Raw genomic sequence first — 17,893 nt, 5'->3', positions numbered from 1 at the left:
GACAGGTCACAAGAATACTGTACATATCAAGCAGGTGGCCGATTCCCAGCCTCTACTACTTGAGGCTGCAAGTGCATTAAAAAAAAAAGAGCATTCCTTTTTAAGGGGAAAAAACCCCACTCTTGAATATAGAAAACCAGCATGGCAAAGAGAAGGGGTCTAATCTAGCCTTCTCCTTGACACTTTAGCTTTCTACATGCAAGAGGTTCTTTTTAGACAGAGGAACAGTCTGTCACATCAGCCCCTACCTGCAGCATGAAGTGCTACCATCCTGGCGCAGGCTGACCACTGGCAAAGGAACAGGCCCTTCATCACACACACATCCTAACTCCTGGTCTACCCGGGCAAGGAAATGAGAGGGCAGAAATGGTAGGACGGACTGTACCACTTAAGTCTGCGAGGGAGGGATGACCATTTTCAAGACTCCTCCATATTAATAATTCTTTGCATGCAGAAAGCCAACAAAGTGAAGACTTATTCTACTGGGAAAAGCGGAGCTATAAATGCTGTAAAAGAAATGAAACTTTTCATTTCACCTGAGGTGCTTTTTTTATTCCGGAGACACAACGCGGGCTGAAGCGATGAAGCCCATAAAACGACTTCAGCACTCCACACCTTCCTTCTGTCTCAACCTAACCCACCTCAAAGGGCGGTTGCTGCAAGGATAAAATTACAGGCGGCGAAAACAACGGCGTGAGCAACTTCTAGCCTCTTTGGGGAAGCAAAGCGGGGTATAAGTATCTAAATGAATACATTCTACATATGCGCAGAGGAGGTCTAAGAGTGACTCGTTCCGACAGCCCCCAGAGCACTGCAGGGCACATGAAATTATGCAAGGCAGCTGCTGGGGGGGAGGGCGGGGCGGGGAGGAAGGGGATCCACTTGTCATGATGCAGCCCTCCCCCACCAGCTTATTTCCTTTGAACCCCCAGGGATGGAGAGAGCCGACTTTGCATTACCCCAGCTACGCAAGCCCACCAGCTTGCACGGATCCCCACTCACCTGCCCCCCTTATGACTGAGGTCCCCGATTCTGTAGCAGCCGCGGCACGCAGATCCCGCATCGGCCCCTCCCCTTGGGTTGGCTCCTCTTCCCCTTTCCCCTCGGCCTAGCTGAGCACGTGACTTCCGACTCCGCCTCGCTTTCCCTCTTCCTCCCGATTGCTGCTCACTGGACGCCAAGTGACCCTCTGGCTTCCTTTGGCCTGGGGGGGAACGGACTGGCGTTGCCGGTGCCGGAGGGATACCATAGGAAGCAAAGCCAAGGAACCGGTTTCTAACTCCCTCTTAATTCAGATCAGCTGCGGGTGGGGGAGGGGTTTGCCTGGACGTGACTCGCATTTTGGGGGGGTTGGACGCCCCGGAAAATCCAGCAGTGGACTGGCAGCCCTGTTCTCCTTCTGGTCGGATGGAGTGTCTTCCTCTGCCCCTGCCCAAGCCAGGCCTGGCATGAGAGCCTCGCCCCCCCCAGACTGACCCTTCAGGCCTGGCCTGGGATGGGGTGGGAATGGCCCGTCCTCCCCCAGGCTCCCAGATGGGCTAGCAAGGGCAGCCAGAGGGCCGGATCCTCGAAGCCGCCGAGCCGCGAGCCTTCCACTTCTCCCGGGGCATCGAGCAGAGGCTGGGGAACCATCCATGGTGCAGCTGCTCGCGCTGGTGTGGCGGAGGCTGCTGCGCAAACGCTGGGTGCTGGGGGTCGTCTTCGGCCTCTCCCTCATCTACTTCCTCAGTAGCACCTTTAAGCAGGTCAGTGGATTCTTGGGCTTGGGGTGTGTGTGTGTGTCGCAAGTCGCTTCCAGCCTATGGCAGCCCTATGGATTCATGTCCTCCAAAACGTCCTGTCGTTGACGGCCCTGCTCGGGTCTTGCAGACTGAGGGCCATGCCATCCTTGATGGAGTCCGTCCATCTCCTGTTGGGCCTTCTTCTTTTCCTGCTGCCTCCAACTTTTCCTAGCATGATTGTCTTTTCTAGTGACTCTTGTCTTCTTGTAATGTGGCCAAAGGACTACTCAGTTTAGTCATTTTAGCTTCTAGGGAGGAGAGTGTTGAAGGTTAAAGGTATCCGGATTAACGGGCCCAGTATTTAAACAACTGAATATAAGACGTGAATATTTTACAAAAAATATGTGTATTTATTACAAAATGATTTAAAAGCAATTACAGGCCCAAATAGAGCCTCAATACAGGTTAAAATCATACAGTTATCTCAAACAAATATTCAGTATACACCACTATGTTACATTGTATATTTGATAATTGAGCAAACTTCAGAGGACGGCGGAAGACAGGAAGGCCTGGCGTGATCTGGTCCATGGGGTTGCGAAGAGTCGGACTCGACTGTGCGACTGAACAACAACAATATTTGATAAATATTCACATCTTATATACAGTTTAAATACTGGGCCCTTTAATTTGGATTCATTTAACTTTCTAGCTTCTTAATTCATTCTTAGGTTAAGTCTTCCTCCCCCCCCCAGCCGCCTTTTTCATCCTTTTTATGGGAACTCAGTAGCCAGTGTGGTGTACTGGTGAGAGCAGAGGTGTCAAACTCATTTGTTATCAGGGCTGGATCTGACATAAATGTCACTTTGTCAGGCCGGGCCATGTGACCAATAAAATGTAATGCCAGGTATGGGAGCTATAAACTTTATAAAGAATGCAGGCAAACCCAATTAACAATATTTTAACTCAAAATACACACATGCTTAAAACATAAACAGTCTTACAGTATTTCCTTAAAGTATCTCCCTCATACCCACCCTCCCGCTTCCACTGCCCTACATGCATTAGCATTGGGACAGGATACAGGGACATAATGCACAGCCTCTGTCATCTGGCAATAAAGATAAGAGCCCTGGACAGGCCAGTTCCGGCCCATGGGCTGTATGTTTGACACCCCTGGGTTAGAGTGTCAGCCTAGGAGACCTGGGTTCAAATCCCCAATCAGCCACAAAAGCTCACGGGTTGACCTTAGGCTACTCACTGTCTCTTAGCCTAACTTACCTTACAGGGCTGTTGTTGATAAAATGAAGCAGGGAAGAACAGTGTTGTAAGCTATACTTGGGTACCCATTGAGGGCAAGAGTGAGGCATAAGTATCTAGATAAATAATATTGCAGTACAGGGATGGATATCTTGGTGGGTTAAAGAATTTTAGATGGAAGGGGTGGGGGACCAAAGAATTGTCTCATTCCACAAAGACAGGACGAGAAGGTGGGATTTTTAAGTACCAGAAGGAAGGTTTAGAAAAGCAAGGCATTGCAAGGACATTTTGTTTGTCAGGGTAGTTGATGGACGTACAAGCTGCAGGTATCCAGTGGAGGAGCGCCAACTGTTTGGGGTTTTATTCTGTTGGTTTAAATTGTGACATTTTTAATTATGATTTGTAAGAGCTTTCCATAAAGAAAGGTGGGATATCTAAATGAATAAAATGAAACATTCAGCATGGAGACAGTAGATGCATCACTCTCCCCAGAAACATTGATTCACTCCATTGAAAAATGTTAAAAACAAGAATAGTAGCATTTCTTTTTCTCCATTGGAGTCTTGACTGTGACTTGACAGCTCCCATTTAAATAATGTTTTTAGAATGGTGACATTTGTGGGGTATTTTTTTTAAAAAAATCACTGATGGAGTGATCAGTACACTCCCCTCCCCACTCCTCCACACACAGCTGCTGGTGTGACCTTGGGTCAGTCACAAGTTCTCTCAGAGCTGTTCTCTCATGAGCAGTTCTCAAAAGAGCTCTCTCAGCCCCACCTACCTCACAGCGTGTCTGTTGTGGGGAGGGGATGGGGGAGGGAAAGGGATTGTATGCAGCTCTGAAACTCCTTCAGGTAGTGAAGGGCAGGGTATAAATCCAATCTCATTCTCTTCTTCATCATCATCTCCTTCATCATCATCATTGTCTCCTTCATCATCATCTGGATCCACGCATGCCTATTAGATAAGACCCTGAAAATACTCCCTCTTTATTTACTACAATTCTGATGATGGCAGGATGCTTAAGTCAAGTAGCACAAGCCAGGGAGAGCTTTGTAACTTACAAATAACTTTTGATTCAGCACATACATTTCTGACGCTAACAATTCATGGTCACTAAAATGCATCTAGTCATGTGGTGAAAGCGTTACAGAAGGATATCCAGTCATACCTGCTATTGTCATTTGCCTGCTATTGTCATTCGGCATCTGAAATCACTCAATTCTCCAAGATATAAAGACAGACGGACTCACATTGTAGCTGTATCCGAAGAAGTGAGCGGTGACTCATGAAAGATCATACCCTGCCACAAATTTTGTTAGCCTTTAAGGTGCCACTGGACCCTTGATCTTTTCCAGGGTTACAGAAGTGTTGATTAGGAGGAAGTCATTGATTCTTTGTTCATTTTTCAAAGCTTTCCCTAGAGGTATGGCAGCATTCCCTAGCAAGGATGGCTGATCTATGGTCCTGAAAGTATTAATTTGTTTATTTATACATTTATATCCTGCATTTCAGGAAAAGACTCTCAAGGCAGCTTATAATAAACAACACTAAATACAAGAACATAACAATCCAGTGCAATTTAGACAATGAAATTTTGCACACTTGTATCCCACCCTTCCTGCATGGTATACATGGGTGGAGTTATCCTGATTTTGGCCTTACGACAGCCTCGTGTGGTAGGCTTGGGTGGAGGAGCATAAGTGGCTCAAGGTCACCCAGAGAGTATTGTGGCTGCTTGGGGATTTGAGGCAAGGCCTCCCCGCCCCTCCCAAGCTCTTTTTTGTTGTGCAGCAGCAGGCAAGACAGCCACTGCTAACACAGAGGCAGTTGGTAACGATCACTAAATGTGCTGATGTACGGTAAATCCTGATAAAATCATAGTAGCAACTGAATGTGCTGATGTAAATCCTGATAAAATCATAGTAGCAACCCATAAAATCATAGTAGCAGCCCCTGTGCAAATTTACTTGGGAGCAAATCCCTTTGAGTTCAGTGGGACACACTCCAGTAAGTATGTATAAGATGGTATTAACAAAGAGCTTTTTGCTCATAAGAGAAATTCATTTATCTTGGGTATATTTTGACTGCTGGGGTGAGGTTTATGATCAGATGGCTGGATGAGATTACTAACGGTTAGGAATATAATTCTTTGATTCTCCCCATGGGTAGCTAAAGTAACAAAAAAGAAATCCCAATAGCAGTGGCTTATTTATGCAGAATAAGAGACATTATGCAAATATGTTCAATAGGCATAATTTAGAAATCACACTACTAAAGTTTTACTTAATGCTGAATTTGGGCACCAAATTTTAATTTGATCAGTGTAAAGTACACATCTGTTCTGTGCCATCCTCTCTTCCCTTTTGAGCATTCCCAGGGTCCAGTTCACATGGTCCTTTCCACCCCAGTGTGGGTGATCTCATGCACCTTTGGGTAGCTAAGCTTCAAATGCAACATTGTGTCTTGGTGTGATAGATGCGTGTTGCTCACCTTTAGGTCCCTCGCAATCCCTTCCCCAAAGGAGGCTGGGGGAGCTGATTTTTCCCACCATCTTTTATATGTATCTTGTTCCTACTTACTGATCTGTTTTTAGGTGGTTTTAATGTTGGTTTTAGTTTTAAAGAATTTTGTATATTGTTCTGTTGTAAGCCACCCTGAGCCCTACTTGTAGGGAAGGGGGGGTCTAGCAAATCAAATTTAATTAATTAAATAAATGTGCACTCAGTATTCGTTTTAATTAATAAATGGCTATGACTGTGTGTAAGATCAACTGCTTCCTTTTTTTGGCATTCACACATATCATTCACCCACAAAAGTTAGGCCCTGCTCCTTCGCCAGAGCCTTCTAAACAACTCTCTCTTAACATTTTTATAATGCTTTTGAGTGTTCAAACTGCTTCACATATATTACCTTGTTCTAATCCTTTACAGCAGCTCAGTAAGGTAAGGCCAATAGGGTTATCCTTGTTATTGCAAATGGGAAACTGAGGCTACACGTCAGCAGCTTGCCTAAAGGAGATTCAAATACGGGACTTCCTGGTTCTTAATTCAGTCTCTTAACAATAGGTTCTGTATGATTTTTTTTTTTTGGAAAAAAACATTTTATTGTTTTAACAGGTACAGCATCTTTCAATCTATAACAACTTAACATAGTTATATCATGGGTAGAATACAGTCAATCATTTTCATAAACATTCAAAAAGTAACTTTCTGTTAGCAAACGTAGGATGTTTTACAGTTTTTATTTTTCCTTAATAAACAGGAATATTTTTTCTTCTGCGAGGTACTTCTATACTCTGTTTTATACAACACTAAATACCCAACAATCCTTTTACAGATCTTATTCTTTCAAATACAATGTAATAATGACCAATATTTGTAATGTGACCAGCTTTCACAGTTCTCTCTGTCTTTAGCCATTCTCTCAATAAAAGGGTGCCATTTATCAATAGGGTTGAAGAGGTCACTATCTATATTAGCTCCATTGGTATATTTTGTGTATTTTTCCAGCATAAAATAATCCCACACTTTACAATACCATTCTGCTATTGTAGGGGGGGATTTTTCCTTCCAGTGTTGGGTGATTACCACTTTAGCGGCCGTGAGCAAGACCATAATTAGATCCCTGTGGATTTTGGGGTAATCGTCTCCTTGCCAGCAATTTAATAGACTCACCAAAGGGTCTGAGGTAAATTCATAACCTGTTGTCTCTTTTATAGCTTGTAAAACTTGTTTCCAGAAGTCTGCAATATGGACACAATCCCACCAGCTGTGAAAGAATGTTCCCTTTTTACCGCATATATGTTCTGTATGATGATGCACGGATCAGTCCTTTGAACTTTCTCCTGTTGTGAGTTGATGTGTTGTCAAGAGAGGAGGAATGTTTGTTTCTGTCCCTCACTGCTCTGTTCTGTCTCAGGAGGAGAGAGCAGTCCGCGATCGGAATCTCCTCCAAGTGCAGAACGAAGACCACCCCATTGCTTGGAAAGTGCAGTTCCATTCAGGGAACAGCAGCCAGCCAAGTAACCAATGCAGAAATTCCGTCCAAGGGAAGCTTCTCATTACAGATGACCTGGGTGAGTCTCTTTTCCGAGAGAGCTGCAGGAGGCCGTGTGGGTTATCCCTCTTCATGGCTGTCCCCTGGTATCGCTGAAGTTGGAATCCGGTGCATGCTTTTCCTGTTGTACTTGGGGTTTGCTTCTGGTTTAACAGGCATAGGACTAAACTGTGAGGGGTCATGCATGCTAAATTTGGGTTTGCAGAGTTTCATTTGTATTGGGGAAAAGTAATAATGAAGACAAATGCTTCCCTGGACATGTGCAGAGTGAATACCTCACCACTGAATAACAATAGCCAGTCAGGGATTAGGATTAGGGCTTCCAAGGTTAGGTGTGTTATATCCTCAGTCTAGAAGGTGCTGCAGCCCCTACATCATTTCAGTAGTCTTTCGCTGCTCCAGCTCCACCTGTAAGACATCATTTTTGAGACTGGGTGACCAGAACAATATACAAAGTTCCAAATGTATTAATTTGCCGGGGGGGGGGTTGTTAATGTAATAATTCTACAAAAGGAACTTTGCTTTGCCCATCCAGTAGAAAGTTGTTATCCAGCAGTTCAACTGGATGATCCCTTAGACCCTTGCCCCAACTCCAGTCTTTGCACAGGCAAGTATGACGGTGGGGGAACTAAAGTTCCCAGGCATGCCGGGGCTCAATTTGGCTCAAGGCCACCATGCGCATGTAGGAAGCTCCTCCTTGAACGCTGTGGTGCAGAGCCAAAACTGGCCCCAGTGCACTTGGGAACTTTACTTCCCTGATGTCACGCTGGGCTGTGCAAACGTCAGAGTTGGGTCGGGGGAAACCCTGACCTGAATTGTGCTCGGTGGCATAGTAGCATCTGCTTTGCACTTTAGTTCTAGTGCTGTGAGCACATGTGCCGTTGTTCAGTCCCCCACTCTCAACCTGTTTCCTTTTGCAGGCTACATCTGTGAAAGGAGGCACGTGCTGGTGAATGGCTGTTGCAATGTGGACGCCCCCAGCACAAAGCTGTACAGCTGCGACTCGTGCCTGCCCAACGGCTGCTGCAGCGTGTACGAGGCGTGCGTGTCCTGCTGCTTGCAACCCAACAAGGTAGGAGACTCTGGCTTCACAACTCGGTTAATAAGTAGGGGGCAGTGGTGGGGGCAGGGAAGAAGCAGAGCCCCTGGCCAAGTGCCTTGCTCAGGGTTGCATGTACTCTTGCAGGGCTGCACATGGATCCAATTAAAAATCTCAGTCCATAAAAAAAAAAATAGAAGCATCCTTCTCCTTGCAACATACCTTGCGACATCTTCCTAAGCACGACTCTGATGTTGGCAATAGTTTTGATATGCGTTCAAGTACCCTGTTTAATTCTAACAAGCCAAAGGTTTTTTCCCCACACACCACCGTCAGTTGCTGAGTTTTCAAATGCGTTTGTCCATCCATGCATGCTCCAGAACGATAACAAAGAAACACAGTTGGGAAAGTTTCAATCTGAAGCCTTTAGATGCTCTTTATTGAATATTATTTTGGGGGGTGGCACTTTCCATTACAGCCAGATCTTGTCGCTTAAAGAGTTTGGAACTCTTGTTGTTCTTTCAGAAACTCAGATCAAGATGGGTAGCCATGTCACGAAAGGTCATACCCTGCCACATATTTTGTGAGTCTTTAAGGTGCTACAGGACTCTTGCTCTATTCAGTGATGCAGATTTTTGCTACAGTGAAGAATTGTCTGGACTGACTCAGTCCAATTTTTAAAAAAACGTCACTCAGCAATGCAATGTTAGATCTTTCCAGTAAGGTGTTAGCAACAATAACAAAAGAAGAGGTGTGATGCAGTGGTTAGAATACCGAGTTAGAACCAGGGAGACTCAGATTCGAATCTAGTGATTACAGTGTCGGACAAGGATCTGGGAGCCCCCAAGTTTCTGCTACAGATTATTGCTACAGATTATTGCTGAGTGTAGTTGGGCAGCCACTGTCTCTCTGCCTAAGCAACCTCTCAGGGTTGTTGTGAACCTGAAGGAGGGGAGAACCGTGTTGGAAGTCATTTTAAGTCGCTTGCAAGCACAGTGGGGTATAAATATCTGAATAAACAAACCTGACTCTGCCATGAAGCTTACTTGGTCTGGTTGCTCTACCTCAAAGAATGATTGTGCAGAGAAAATGGGAGGAAGGAAGCACTGTGTGCCAGTCCAACCTCATTATGGGAAGAATAGCATAAGATCCAAATAGCTCAGTCATGTCAATTTTAAATAACTTGTTAATTAATTTTAATGCAAGTCCCTACAGTAACTGCCGGCAGTGGGTACCATCTTAGGAAACTAGTTAGTACCGTGCCAGACCTAACTCATCCGGGTTGTTCATCCGGGTTGGCAGTGGCTATCCCTCGTGCTCAGCAGAAAAAGGATATTTAAAAGTCCATGCTTGGGACTGAACCATAGACCTTTTGCCTGGCTCCACCCCTGGGCCACAGGCTCCACCCCTGGGCCACGGTTCCTCCCCCATTTATCATTCAGTGCCTTGTTTTCATCACTCATTAGCTTTCCCGTGTATACGTAGTGTTCCGAGGTTGAAACAATGTTCGCTTGAACTGATGTCACGTGACACGGAAGTCCTGTCGGTAGCCACTTGGTGCTGAAACCATCAAGCACTGAACATGCAATTGTGACTCGGCCCTGCGACCCTTGGGTTTCCCCTTACCATGTTTGTTTTCTTTTCATCCCTGTTTTCTATTCTAAGAGCGTTCTGAATGTTTTGCTCCACCTCCAAAAAGTCTGAAATGCCTCCCAGTTTTGTGTCACCCCAAAGCGTGCCGTCTGCTTTGGTGTTAATTGGCTTCAGAGGGCGGCCGTGTTGGTTTGCTGTAGAGCACCTAGATTCAAGGCCAGCAGCGCCTTGCAGACCAACTAAGTTTTCGGGGCAGGAGCTTTCGGGTTTTGACCGTGACCGAGAAAAAAGGGGGGGGGGGACACCCGACCTAAGATATGGCTGTGATATGTGAGGGTCAAGCTAACAAGATAAAAATAGGTTAAAAGAAGGGATCAAAATATCAAGAGATGTACCCATCGATTGTATATGTAAAACTATCAGCTCTGTGTGTAAAACGTTTTAAGAGTCTGATATCTGGATAATTTCTTTCAACCTATTTTATCTTTTACTACTGCGGTGGCTCAAGTGGTTAAGACGCTGAACTGCGGGCTGTGGAAGGTCGGTAGTTCAGCAGTTCGAGACCCAAGTTGCCGCATGACGGAGTGAGCTCCCGTCTCTAGTTCCAGCTCCTGCCAACCTAGCAGTTCGAAAGCAAGAAATTGCAAGTAGATAAATAGGTACCGCTTCGGTGGGAAGGTAACAGCGTTCCGTGCGCCTTGGTGTTTAGTCATGCCGGCCACATGACCACGGAAATGTCTTCGGACAGCGCTGGTTCTTTGGCTTTGAAACGGAGATGAGCACCGCAACCCTAGAGTCAGATTCAACTGGCTTTCGAGCAAGGGAACCTTTACCTTTTTTACACCATAATAAATATTTGTATTTTTATAATAACTTATTTTGTTCGGTTTTGACTGTGCTCATGATCGCGGTAGATTCTCCTGAACCAGATGTGGCTAGCAGTCGTCTGTCCCTGAGAACCATCATGAATATGATGCTCAGAGTTTCATTAACAGATTTTCCCTGAGTTTTTAAAAGACAACAGCCGCCACATGGAGACCCAGTTTGGACAAGTTAAAGTATGTTGGGGGTAGCTTTTTATCTCTTATTTATTTGGCACGTTTTCCTACTCCATCCTTGCTCCAAGCTAGTTTGGTGCAGTGGTTAAGAGCGGTGGACTCTGATCTGGAGACCCACTTTGCACCTTACTTCTCCGCATGAAGCCAGCTGGGTGACCTTGGGCCAGTCACAGCTCTCTCAGAGCTATCTCAGCCCCAATTGCCTCACAGGGTGTCTGTTGTGGGGAGGGGAAGGGAAGATGATTGTAAGCCGCTCCGAGACTCCTTCAGGTAGTGAAGGGCAGGATATAAAACCAACTCTTCTTCTGCTTCTTCCGTGGAATTCAGAGTGGCATGCATGGTTCTCATCCTTCCTCCATTGTATCTTCAGAAGAACAGCCCTGTGAGGTAGACCGAGTGACTGGCACAAGGTCACATGGTGGGTTTCAGACTGAGCAGGGATAGGTAACCTGGATACCTAATGAAGGAGGCATTGGCTCTCAAAAGCTTACCCCTGGAACATCTTGTTGGTCTATAGGGTGCTCCTGGACTTCAGTCTCGCTGACTCAATTGGAAATAGCCAAATTCGTAGCAGTGGCCCAACGCAAACATCATCCCTTTCCTGCCCTCTTACAAGTGTCCTGTTCTCCCTTCCTTCTCCCTGCAGCAACGTCTCTTGGAACATTTTCTGAACCGAGCCGCCATAGCCTTCCGAAACCTGTTCATGGCGGTGGAAGACCACTTTGAACTGTGCTTGGCCAAGTGCAGGACCTCGTCACAGGTAAGAGGCATGGGGGCAAGGCAAGATGTCTTCGGCATGCTCCCTCCAGTGCTTGAAGCAGCAGAATTAAAACCAAAAAGATGGGGGCGGGGGGTGCAGTATGATATGAATACAAACAGAATAGAACTACTGCAAATTGTGCATATTTCAAACTTGTATTTAATACAAGTTTGAAATATGCACAATTTGCAGTAGTTCTATTCTGTTTGAAGCAGCAGAATTGGCACATCTGCTTCAGACTTCTAGAATATCGTTTAATTAGGGCTCCATTCATTTTCCGGGACTGTATCCACACATCAGCCGATATTATGCTATCGTTGCACTACAACTATCATTTGCAAGTAAATTTTCCAGTGTGGATGAGCCCAGTTCTGAATGATTGCTGCATGATATCAAGTAATGTATGACTGCAGCACTGGCCAGTGGCTTGCAGGAAACCAGCTTGTCCCTTCCCCTCTCTCACTGAGGGACAAGAGGGAATCGGCTTTTTTGCCCTGCTCGGGGCTGAGGTCCAGGAGTCAAGTCGTGGGACGTGAGGCAAGAGGACCAGAATGTAGATGCTGCTCCAGCAAAGGCCTTAAATGGTCCTGCAAGGAGGTGGAGACGCGAGCCCCGCCCTTCCAGGACTAGGCTACTTGCTCTTAAAGCGCTTCTGGCAATGTTGGGGTGGAGGTGGTTCAGGGATTTGTGACGCTTGAGGGGGTCAGTTGTGGAGAGACCTCAGGTGCTGCACTGGGCTTCAGGACGGAGGGCTGTGGGTCCATGTCGGAGTCAGAGGGCGAGGCTGAGAGGGTTGGCTCAGACTCCTGGATGAGTCTCAACTGCCTCCTCCTGTGGTGGTGTCAAGTGCTCGCCCCCTGCTCACGTGTGATCTACCTGCCTGACAAGGAGGGGCTCAGACTCTGGTCTGTGACTTTATTCTGTGTGTGCTTGATCTTTCCTAAATGATATTGTGACGCCCCTTCTCCAGTCACACTGAGTATCTACCACCCTCTAAACCCTCTCTCTCTCACACACAGAGTATGTTACAAGTAGGTCAGGCCATCCTCGCTATCTTAAAATCTCTAGAGAGCCATGACTGCTTCCCCTCTGAGGTTCCCACTGACACTCAAAGAGAGATCTACAGACAGGGTAGCCCAGCCCCCTTTAATGACAGGACCTCACTCAAACACTTGGGTTCGGGGGTTCAAACACTGTCCCATTCACATACTGCCACCATTTATTCATATCCTATATATGTGTGTGTGTGTATGGATTTCAATGGAGGGGGAAGGGATTTAAAGGGCCCGCAGTCCCTTTAAACACCCTTTAAGTTTGTCTATTCAGCGGTCCTGAAAATCCCAATTTTTTTTGGAATTTTCAGGGCTTGGGCATTTCAGATAGATGAGCGATATCCAAAATTTATGTCCCGCTGAATCAATACCCCCAAAATACCAATAAGGTATTTTCTGGATGTTTTTTCAGCTCAGATTTAGCTGAATGCACACCCCTAGTTTGAACATAACACTGAAGAACATAAGATAGAGGTACCAATTTTTTCCCTCATTGAACGTTTGAACTGTTTCCCTATTCCAGTATCTTGGATACTAAGTTACAGATTGTCAGTTAGCTTTAAGCTGATCTTCACCCCAGCTTCACTCAGTCAGACATCTCTCCAAGCTGCCAACTCCCAACTGCTCTCTCAACTCCTGTTTTTCACCTGTCTCTAACATTCTGGCAGCTGTCATTGGCCACTCTTAGGGAAAGGCGGAATCTAACCTGTCCATCACAGATGTCGTTTTCTCTCTGTCTCCCACACAGAGTGTACAGCATGAAAACACCTACCGTGACCCTGTTGCAAAGTACTGCTATGGCGAGTATCCTCCAGAGCTCCTGCCTATATGAAAATGACAAGAAACTGGAGACAGTGCGGGAGACTGACACCATGAGCAGAGGTGTTCTACTGCTTTCAACCAACCCAGCTGACCATCTGGATCTATCACCATGAGCAGGGGAGCGACATGGCAACGGCTTACATGAACCTTTTGGCTTTAGATCCTCCTGCCGGTTTGTGACGATGCCCACAAAGAACAGCATCCCTTTAACTGCCTGCTGTCATCTCCCTGCAGTTAGAGAATATGCTGAGAGTGATGGGAATCCTTCCATTACGGAACCAGGCACTGAACACTGGGTCATCGAGTCCCATGTTAAAGTATGCACGCTGAAGTTGAAATGTGTTGCTCCATAGATCACGGACCTTCTGGACACAGTTACAAAGAATGATCTCCACCCCACTCGATGGTCAAACACCACATGGCTTCTTGGGGGACTTATCCTGCACCCATGGCACGGACCTTTATATGTAAATACTATTTATTTATTGAGATCCCATGAAAGGTTGCATTTGCTGAAATGTGCTGACGATTCCTGAAGCAGAAGGGCATTGGGATGGGCTGCGTTCGAATTCTGGGAAGGTACCTGATCTGTTTCGTTTAACAGGATCGCCCTTCCGTCTTGTCCGGCGATCTTGCCGCACCAGCCGGCTCCATTCATGGGCTAGCACCCACCTGCGTTGACACCTTTAGAATGCTTTTTTTTTTTAAAGGAATGTGCCAATCAAGTAGGGTTGCCCCCTCCAGCTGGGGCCTGGAGTTCTTCCAGAATTACAACTGCTCTGCAGAGATCAGCTTCCCCGGAGGAAACGGCCGCTTCGGGAGGTGGACTGTATGGCACCATATCCCTGCTGAGCTCCGTCCCTTCCCCATGCTACAAGCTCTCCCTGCACACACACACACCCCAAATCTCCAGAAAAGGCGACAAGCTCTCCCTGCACACACACACACACACACACAAATCTCCAGAAATCCCCCAAGTTGGAGGCGGCATCACCTTTGCCCCCGCTTCCATGCAGTCTCTGGGCTTTGAACGGGCTGCTTCTAAATGGAGCGGATAACCAATTCCTCTTCCAGTGGAGAGACTTTGGGATTTAATCATGGCAACAATTATGGATGTGGTCAGGGAAGCTTTCCCCAAAACTGACTGGACTCTCAGTGCACTCACTGGTTGGAAAGTGCTCGTTTGCAGCAATGTGCCAATCTAGAGCAGGAAGGGAAAGGCAGCGAATGAACCGGGATGTTTTGCGGCTCCGGGCATGCTCGGTTCGCAGCAGTCAGCCTGTTGAAGAGGCAGCCTCCCCCCTCCCCGCACACCCACAGCTGGTCTTACAACGGGTCACCTGCTGATCTGGACGGAGCCTTCTGCAGGTTCTGAGCTAGCCGGCGAGATCTCTGGCTGCAGGACGTGTTAATGTTATCGGTGGAACACTGTCTTTTCTTCCAAGAGTATGTTTGTAGACTTGAGCTGTTCTTGATATACTCCCTCTCTTCTAAAGAAACTGTATGGATATGAAGTTCGAATGGGGAGCCTCCTGGGCCGGGGGACGGGCCAGCTGGCAGGCTCTGGGCTCCTAGTTGCTGCCGTGCTAGGCAGAAAAACGGACTTTCGTAGGAGACCTGGAAGTGTATTTTCCTCCTCTTGTATGGTGCACAAGTCAAAAATACACTCCTTCACAAACTGAACACCTGTTGTCTTATTTAATGAGCCGGGAAGCAACCTTACAGGGAGAGAAGGCCCTTCCCTCTGCTTTCTCCTTGCCTGGCAGGGTGGAGCGGTAGACCTGGAAAGAAGTCCCCACCCAGGATCCAAGCCCCCTCCGCAGAAGATCTGAAAGAGGCAACACTGCCCGTACCCCCCGATTTGCCAGTCTGATTGGCCTGCTTGTGGGTGTTAGGTGTCATCGAGTCATTTCCAATTTATGGTAACCCTGTGAATTAATGACCTCTGAAACACCCTATAGTTTAAGCCTTGCAGACTGAAGATCGTGGCTTCCTTTATGGAGTCAACTTATCTCTTGCTGGGTCTGCCTCTTTTCCTAGCCTTGTTGTTTGCGCCAGTGAGTCTTGTCTTCTCAAGATGGGACCAGGTACAATAGCCTCAGCTAGGTGATTTTTAGCTCCTAGGGAGAATTCAGGCTTGATTTGATCTAGAGCCGGCTTATGTGTGTTTTTGGCAGTCCATGACATCCGTAAAATTCTCCTTCAATGCCACGTTTCAAATCAGTTTTCTCCACTGTCCACCTTTCACACCCATTCGTAGTAACAGATGGGCTGTTTGCTGGGCCTTACACCAGTTTGGTGTAGCGGATAAGTGCGCGGACTCTAATCTGGGAGAACCGGGTTTGATTCCCCACTCCTCCACTTGCACCTGGCTGGATGACCTTGGGCAAGCCGTAGTTCCGATAAGAGCTGTCCTTGAAAAAGAGCAGTTTCTGTCAGAGCTCTCTCAGCCCCACCTACCTCACAGGGTGTCTGTTGTGGGGAGGGGAAGGGAAAAGGAGTTTGTAAGCTGCTCTGAGACACCTTTGGGTAGTGAAGGGCGGGGTATAAATCCAATCTTGTCGTCTTCTTAATTGGAATAAAGGGTGATTCTAAGTGCAAAACAGGTTTCAAGATTAGATTGTACAAGAGAAGCAAAGCAAAAGTGATCACTCTCCCTTTCAGTGTATAAAAGTCAGGAGTTATTCAGATGCCTCACTAGCAAGTAAATGTATTTTAGGAAGAGATGAATTTTCCCCATTGCACCTGTCTACTGCCCTCCAGTGGTATAAAGTTGAATTGAGAGACATCTATTTGTGGAGGGCTGAGTAAACAATTCTCGCTAGATTCATGTGGGCAGCCGTGCTGGTCTGAAGCAATAGAACAAAGTTAGAGTCCAGCGGCACCTTTAAGACCAACAAAGTTTAATTCTGGGTGTAAGCTTTCGTGTGCATGCACGTTTCATCAGATCTTGAGGTGTGAATCTCAAGAGAATCGATAAGCTTAGATTTAATGGAGAAGGTTGAATTGCCTCTTACAAAATAGGTCTCGTTGACTTCCTTTTCCTTACACATGAAGCTACAGCTATGTTTTAACTGTGTTTAGGATTTGGTAGGTTCTTCTGAATCAGGTCTGGACTTTGCACCAGCAGTTGTCTCCCCCTGAGAAGCAACATGGATGTGACAATTGGAGTTCCATGAGCAGATTTTCTCTGTGTTTTTAAAGGCCAAAAGCAGCCACATGGAGACCCAGTTTGGATCAAAGTTAAAGTATGTTGGGCAGGGGGGTACCTTTTATGCACTATTTATTTAAGACATTCTCTTACTCCACCTTTCCTCCAAAGAGCTCAGGGTGACATGCATGGTTCTCACTCTTCCTCCGCTGTATCTTCAGAAGAACAGCCCTGTGAGGTAGGCTGAGTGATGGGCACAAGGTCACACAGTGAGTCTCAGGCTGTGCAGGGATTTTAACCTGGACTTACCAAGTTCTAGTCCAGCTATCTAACCACTGCACAACACATCCTCACTTTTCCATTTCTTGGAAGAGGGGTAGGGAGACAGGCAAAGAGAGCACTTGTGGGTTCCCCCCCCCCTTTTAAAGCTAATGGGGTCACAGTTCCTGTTATGAAGATTAAATCCCATCTCCCAGTGCCCTGCATCCCCAATCCTTAACAGAATATGTTAGGAAATGTATGCATGGATATTCCCAGCATCATACCCTGGTTGGCCATGAATTACACTATTGCAACAAACCTTTTTTGTGAAATCAAAATCTGACCAATGCATCTGGTTGTACTTTGCCCCCTCGCGACTCAAACACAGCTGCTGAGCACGAAAAGTCTGAAGCAGGTTCATCAGGGTAAACGTCCATGCAGTCCAGATTCTGAGAAAATCTCCAGCAGGGTTGAGAAAAGTGCGGATTTAACCCCTCTCTGGGGTGCAATCTGCTGCATTATGCAAAGTCTAGTGTTATGCGAGGAAACAGAGTTTCTCACTGATGTATTCTCATCGTTCTTTCAGCTGTGGCCAATTCTGAGCAGCTGGAATATCGAGTCCTCTCCTTTAAAAAAAAAAAACACGCAACCCACAAACCCTCGACCTGGCAGTGGAAGTGTTGCGCCGCCCGTGCCTCCAAAGCAGATTAAGCTGTTTATCTCCCAGAGCAGATGAGATGCTCTCGATGTTGCCTTGCTGTGCCTACTTGGTTGCACTCTGACCTGCGGAAGTAAGAGCAGTCTGGCAGCCACTTAATCAAATGGGGGGATTGTTGCGTTTCAGTTAACCCAGCCGGGAAGATGCTTTCGAGCGGGCTGTCACTTCTGATGGATAATGAATGGCTTTCCAGAATCCCATTTTTCTCACAATGGCAGGGAGCTGCTCCAGGAAAGGGAGATGGAATTTAACTTTGTGACACAGGAGGACATTGATCCAGGGGGTTTCGCTGCTCTTGACAGGGCTCTGCATCGAGGAGAGTGCTGAATAAGCACAGGATCCACCTCGGCATTGGATTAGTATTGCGAAAGGGAAATGGCAGTCTTCGTGTCCCCCCCC

General features: G+C 46.6%; 1 protein-coding gene across 1 annotated transcript; it reads left to right on the top strand.

The window, feature by feature from the left end:
* Positions 1–1,164: 1,164 nt before the first annotated feature.
* Positions 1,165–14,247, top strand: LOC107112301 (chromosome unknown open reading frame, human C12orf49). Its single transcript, XM_015413424.1, has 5 exons — positions 1,165–1,745; positions 6,903–7,059; positions 7,961–8,112; positions 11,377–11,490; positions 13,291–14,247. The coding sequence occupies exons 1-5, from the start codon at positions 1,635–1,637 to the stop codon at positions 13,372–13,374; spliced, it is 618 nt and encodes a 205-aa protein (XP_015268910.1). The 5' UTR covers positions 1,165–1,634; the 3' UTR covers positions 13,375–14,247.
* Positions 14,248–17,893: the final 3,646 nt, after the last annotated feature.

Source organism: Gekko japonicus, unplaced genomic scaffold (genome assembly GCF_001447785.1).
Source record: "Gekko japonicus isolate JY-2015 unplaced genomic scaffold, Gekko_japonicus_V1.1 scaffold85, whole genome shotgun sequence".
NCBI lineage: Eukaryota > Metazoa > Chordata > Lepidosauria > Squamata > Gekkonidae > Gekko > Gekko japonicus.
The sequence above is the reverse complement of the archived record's forward strand: the minus strand, read 5'-3'. Positions and strand labels throughout refer to the sequence as shown.